This window comes from Etheostoma cragini, unplaced genomic scaffold (assembly GCF_013103735.1).
Source record: "Etheostoma cragini isolate CJK2018 unplaced genomic scaffold, CSU_Ecrag_1.0 ScbMSFa_1011, whole genome shotgun sequence".
In the NCBI taxonomy this organism is placed as follows: domain Eukaryota; kingdom Metazoa; phylum Chordata; class Actinopteri; order Perciformes; family Percidae; genus Etheostoma; species Etheostoma cragini.
In genome coordinates this window covers 1-6,111 of record NW_023265021.1, presented here as the reverse complement: position 1 = coordinate 6,111, position 6,111 = coordinate 1, and the positions used below count along the sequence as shown (strand labels likewise).

At 48.0% G+C, this 6,111-nt stretch overlaps 2 protein-coding genes across 2 annotated transcripts; both read left to right on the top strand.

Annotated features, from left to right (window-relative positions):
* The first annotated feature begins 279 nt into the window (after nucleotides 1-279).
* f7l (coagulation factor VII, like) lies at nucleotides 280-2,129 on the top strand. The gene is made up of 3 exons (XM_034865204.1): nucleotides 280-399; nucleotides 1,062-1,182; nucleotides 1,553-2,129. Exons 1-3 carry the CDS (start codon nucleotides 337-339, stop codon nucleotides 2,098-2,100), a joined length of 732 nt encoding a protein of 243 aa, XP_034721095.1. The 5' UTR covers nucleotides 280-336; the 3' UTR covers nucleotides 2,101-2,129.
* A 598-nt stretch (nucleotides 2,130-2,727) lies between these two features.
* LOC117939748 (coagulation factor VII-like) lies at nucleotides 2,728-5,900 on the top strand (the record flags this gene model as incomplete). The annotated part of the gene is made up of 7 exons (XM_034865203.1): nucleotides 2,728-2,875; nucleotides 3,162-3,325; nucleotides 3,437-3,461; nucleotides 3,826-3,939; nucleotides 4,416-4,562; nucleotides 4,833-4,942; nucleotides 5,763-5,900. Coding segments are annotated over exons 1-7 (753 nt in total), but the record flags the coding sequence as incomplete, so codon positions are not given.
* Between the last annotated feature and the right edge of the window lie 211 nt (nucleotides 5,901-6,111).

The window sequence follows — 6,111 nt, the reverse complement described above, 5'->3', positions numbered from 1 at the left end:
AGCATGTATAGAGCAGCATATCTCCACCAGACTCCATGTAAATAATCACTACTTTTAGCGTGTATAGAGCAGTATATTGTCAGATGTAAATCGGTAAACTATGTGTTTATTTCAACCAAAACTAGAGTTGTGATGGTTGGAAAAGTGGAAAGACGACCCAAAAATGGCTTTGAATAGTTCTATTTAGTTTCTGTCCACTTTGAATGAAGTGTAATGTACGATGCTAAAATCACTGTTAATTTAGATGGAGTCTGGTGGGACAGATAGATGTTGTAGTGTGGGCGGCCATTTTGTTTCCTTGTGTGTCCAGTTGCCGTGGCCTGTGGACGAGTCCAGATGCACTTTGCCCCGAGGGTTATTAACGGGCACGTCTGCCCCAAAGGACACTGCCCATGGCAGGTAGGACCGTAGGACCCCCCCCCCCCCCCCCCCCCCCCCCCCCCCCCCCCCCCCCCCCCCCCCCACACACACACACACACACACACACACACACACACACACACACACAATAAAGTTTCAATGTGACGCTGAAGACTCAGTTCTCCCAAACTTGGTTTAACTGAAATATGAGAGTTTTTTCGACGTTTTTGAGGCTTTTGGAATTTTCTTGTTTTTCCCCCCAAATTTTTAAAGCTTTTTTGAATTTATTCTTTTAAAATTTTCCAATTTTTGTCACATTTTTGTTACCTTTTCCACATATTTTCACATTTATGTCACTTTGACATTTTGCTCTGTTTAAAAAAAAGTTTTTTTACCAATTTTTTTTCATCCACTTTATAACAAAAAACGGCGCCCAAATGAGCCTCAAGCGTGCAAATCCGCCGCTATGTGCTGTAATCATCATTGTATATGCGGTCTTCCAGTTACTATTCCCTTGTTCCCGGTTGTTATTCCTGTTATTATTCCCGGTGTTATTCCGGTTGTTATTCCCGGTGTTATTCCGGTTGTTATTCCCGGTGTTATTCCGGTTGTTATTCCCGGTGTTATTCCAGTTGTTATTCCCGGTGTTATTCCGGTTGTTATTCCCGGTGTTATTCCGGTTGTTATTCCCGGTGTTGCAGGCGCTGCTGACGGAGGGCGGCGAGTTCTCCTGCGGCGCCGTGGTGCTGTCCCCCCGCTGGCTGCTGACGGCGGCTCACTGCGTCTGGGGGAGACCGGCCGCCGTCTTCAACGTCACCGTCGGTAAGAACGCCGAGATGTGATGTCATCACCTCTCTGACATCACCGCCTCTCTGACATCACCGTCTCTCTCTGACATCATCGCCTCTCTGACATCACCGCCTCTCTGACATCACCGCCTCTCTGACATCACCGTCTCTCTCTGACATCATCGCCTCTCTGACATCATCACCTCTCTGACATCACCGTCTCTCTGACATCATCGCCTCTCTGACATCATCACCTCTCTGACATCACCGTCTCTCTGACATCACCGCCTCTCTCTGACATCACCGCCTCTCAGAATTCTGAGCTGTGGACAAAACAAGACATTTAATGATGTCATTGTTGTTTTTTGGGGGGAATCTGTGTGTGTGTGTGTGTGTGTGTGTAGGTGAACACGACCTGACCGTGGAGGAGAGGACTGAGCAGCGGCGCTCCGTGCTGAAGGTCCTGGTCCACCCCGGCTACAACAAGTCGAGCTACGACAACGACGTGGCGCTGCTGCGGCTGCAGCGCCCGGTGAAGCTCGGCGTCTACGTGGTCCCGATCTGCCTCCCGGCGCGCAACAGCACCTTCATCCGCACGCTGGGGTCCGTGCGCGAGTCCACCGTGTCCGGCTGGGGCCGCCTGGCGCAGTTCGGCGCCACGGCGCAGGTCCTGCAGCGCGCCGTGCTGCCGCGCGTGTCGCAGCAGGACTGCCGCCTGCACAGTCGCCTCAACATCACCAAGAACATGTTCTGCGCCGGGTTGCGGGCCGGCGGCCGCGACGCCTGCAAGGGGGACAGCGGCGGGCCCCTGGTCACGTACTACAGGAAGACCTGGTTCCTGACGGGCGTGGTGAGCTGGGGGAAGGACTGCGCCAAGGAAAACCTGTACGGGGTCTACGCCAAGGTCAGCCGCTTCGTGGACTGGATCCAGGACGCCATGTCCAGCTACTGAGACGGGGAAGAGAGATGTTACAGATGATGTCATAATGTTACAGATGATGTCATAATGTAACAGATGACGCCATGTACAGCGACTGAGACATGAAAGATGATAGATCAACAATGTTGTTTCTCTTGGGGAACTGAACTGTAACATTATGAGGTCGTCTGTAACATTATGATGTCATATTGTCACAGACGACTTCATAATTTATATTTTTAGATTAGTTCCTGTATAACGAAATAACGCCAGGTCCAGCGACTGAGACATCAACAATAAACTAACAGATGATGTCATAATGTTACAGATGATGTCATCATGTTACAGATGATGTCATAATGTTACAGATGATGTCATAATGTCACAGACTAATTAAAGAATAACTTCTGATAAATACGTCAATGTTTTTAATTTCTCAAGGTTTTTGGCACCTAAAGGCTGTTTTAGACACACACACAGACACACACACACACACACACATAGAGACACAAACAGACTCACAGAGACAAACAGACACAAACAACAAAAACATAGAAAATACGACAAAAAACAAAATACTGACAACTGCTTTTTGGACATTATACTCTGAGTTTATGTCTCAGTCCTGAATGCTGCCCCCCCCCCACCCCCAAAGTTACTCCCTTGCTCACATGTAATCTACGGGTGGGTGGGGGGGGGGGGCAGACTTTGCACCCTTGGGTGCACACAGCAGCCGGACATGTAACTGTGACTATGTGGCTGAGAGTCGTCTTCACGGTCTTCGTCTTCGTCTCCGGCAGTCAGTCAGGTGAGACTGGAACAGACTCAATGTCCCCGCAGGGAGGACACTGTGTGTGTGTGGGTGTGTGTGTGTGTGTGTGTGTGTGTGAGTGTGTGAGTTTCTGTGTGTGTGTGTGTGTGTGTGCGTGTGTGAAATGCGCCCCCTGAGCATAAATATGCAGACTTTGGCTGATTAATATTGAATTATGTGACTGCATGATGACGTTGTCCTTATTATTATTATTATTATTATTATTATTATCATTATTATTATTATTATTTAATAATAATGACTGTCCCCTGTGTGGGGGAAGTGGTCCTGGCCCCCCACGCCGCCCACGGCGTCCTGGCCCGGGGCCGCAGGGCCAACTCCGGCTGGCTGGAGGAGCTGCAGCGGGGCGACCTGAGGAGGGAGTGTCTGGAGGAGCGCTGCTCCTACGAGGAGGCACGGGAGGTCTTCGAACACACCGAGACCACGGTAACGCTGCTGCAGTCGCCACGGCAACCACAAACACACACAGACACACACACGCAGACACACACACCTTTCATTCAGAGGATCAATAACACACATCTGTTGTTTCCTCAGGACGAGTTCTGGAGGACGTACAACCGTAAGACACACACACACGTTCTCTTCTGGGTGTGTGTGCGTGTGTGTATATCTGTGTGCGTGTGTGTGTCTCTGTGTGTGGATCTGTGTGTGCGTGTCTGTGTATTTTTGTGTAAGTGGTAAGTGTGTTTCTGTGTCATTTTTGTTGTTTCTCCAGCATTTCTGAAGCTGCTGTTTTGAGCCACGGAGTGCCTCAGGGCTCCGTCCTCGGTCCTCTGGTGTTTCCTTTCATACGCAGCTCTCTGTGTGTTTGTGTGTGTGTGTGTGTGTGTGTGTGTGTTTCTATGTGTGTGTGTGTTTGTGTGTGTCTCAGAGACTGATTGTGATTGGCCGGTTCATGGTTGTAACGTCCCTGTGTCCTCTAGTCCCCGACGTCTGTAAGTCGGGTCCCTGTCTCCACGGCGGCAGCTGCTCCCCCCAGGGGGCCTCCTACGCCTGCTACTGCCCCCCCGCCTTCAGTGGACTCAACTGTGAGCACGGTGAGCATGGGGAATGAGAGGGGGGAACACCAGAGCAAGGGGAATGAATGCAGGAAACACCAGAGCAGGGGGAATGAGAGGGGTTTTAGTTGTTCTTTAACTTTTTTTACATTTCTTTTGTTGTTTATCCGGCATTTTTAGCGCTTTTCTCAAAACGTTTTCTACATATTTGTTGTTTTTTGACATTTTTGCTGCAGACGACATTTTTGGCGCTTTGTTCTATTCTTTTCTTCTTTTCTTTTTTTTTTTTTTGGGGATTTGTGTGGTTCATGCAGACAACACTGTACGTTATTTACCATTTTTGGCGCTTGTTTCAACATTTGGTTTTAGTTTTTTTTAGATTTTTGACATGTCTGAAGCTGCGTTTTGAGCCCGGAGTGCCTCAGGGCTCCGTCCTCGGTCCTCTGGTGTTCCCTTTCACACGCAGCTGTAGCGGATAGTTTCTACTTCCTGTTCTCATTGCATCCTGTTCCCAGAGAACGGTGCGGTGCGGGGGAGCTGCCTGCTGGAGAACGGAGGCTGCGAACATTTCTGCGATGAAGACGAGAACGGACGAAGACGCAACTGCTCGTGTGCAGACGGCTACTTCCTGCACGCCGACGGACAACGCTGCGTAGCAAGAGGTCAACACACACACACACACACACACACACACACACACACAGAGACACACACACACATATACACATAAAAAGACACACGCACACACAGAAAGACACACACACACTCACACACACAAAGACACATTATTCATTATTATGTGTGTGTGTGTGTACTATGTGTTTGCGTGTGTGTGTACTATGTGTGTGTGTCTGTGTGTGTGCACGTATGTGTGTGTGTGATTGTGTGTGTGTTGGTGTGTATGTGTGTACTATGTGTGTGTGTTGTTCCAGAGGAGATAGCGTGTGGTATGGTCCCCGTCCTGCTCGGACGGAACAAGCCCGTCTCTACAGCTCGGATCGTCGGGGGAACCGAGTGTCCCCGAGGTGAATGTCCCTGGCAGGTACACACACACACACACACACACACACACACACACACACACACACACATACATACACTAACACACACACACAAGGCCGCCAGTGGGTGTTGCTAACAAGCTCAGTCACCCGTGAGGAACTCGGAGGAGAGACGCTTTAGATTGGATGTCTGAAGCTGCCGTTTTGAGCTCGGAGTGCCTCAGGGCTCCGTACTCGGTCCTCAGCTGTTTTCTTTCACACGCAGCTGTTGATTCACCTTTTAAATATGTGTTTTTTAACGTTTATGCAGACGTCGTTTGCCATTCTCCAACATTTTTGGCGCTTTTTTCAAGTTTTTTTTTGTTATTTTGACATTTTTGTGCTTCATGCAGACACGCTTTGGCAATTTTCTCAATTTTCGGCGCTTTCTTTAACTTTTTTTTACGCTTTTTTGTTTTTTGGACACTTTTGTTGCGGACAACACTCTTTTTATGTCACTTGCCATTTTTCCGTCGTTTTTGACACTTTCTTTCAAAGTTTTTCTACATTTTGTTTTTGTTATTTTGACATTTTTGGGGTTCAAACAGACAACGCTCTGTACGTCATTTGCCATTTTTCCAACATTTTTTCCACTTTTTTTCTCCAACATTTATTCTCTTTTCTTTTGTTGTTTTTGGGAAATTTTATCTAAAAACCTAGGGGAAGGTGGTGGTGGGGGGGGCGTCCAGCTGGGAGGAGGCCGACGCTCACGATTTTAAAGTGACAGTAATTAAAACTACTGTGTAGTATGTGTTTTCCATCCTAATAGAAAAGGAAAATGTAAAATCTTCCCTTTGTTACCTGTTGTTTTGCTGATTGAAGGTTCTGCTGGTGTATAAAGACAAAGGGTTCTGTGGAGGAGTGATCTACTCACCAACATGGATCCTCACAGCGTCTCACTGCCTGGAGGACACAGAGGCTCAGTTCCTGAAGGTGGTCGCAGGTACGAGTCCCCTCAGTGTATGACAACATTATGGGATGGATCCCTGCAGAGCTAGACCTGTTAGTTAAAGAGGAAGATCATTTTTTATTTAACATGAAACAGCCCCAAAATCACCATCATCAAACCCACCAGACTCCATGTAAATAATCCCTACTTTTATCATCGTGAAACACACTTCATTCAAAGTGGACAGAAACTAAATAAAACTACCAAAAGCCGTCTTGGTTC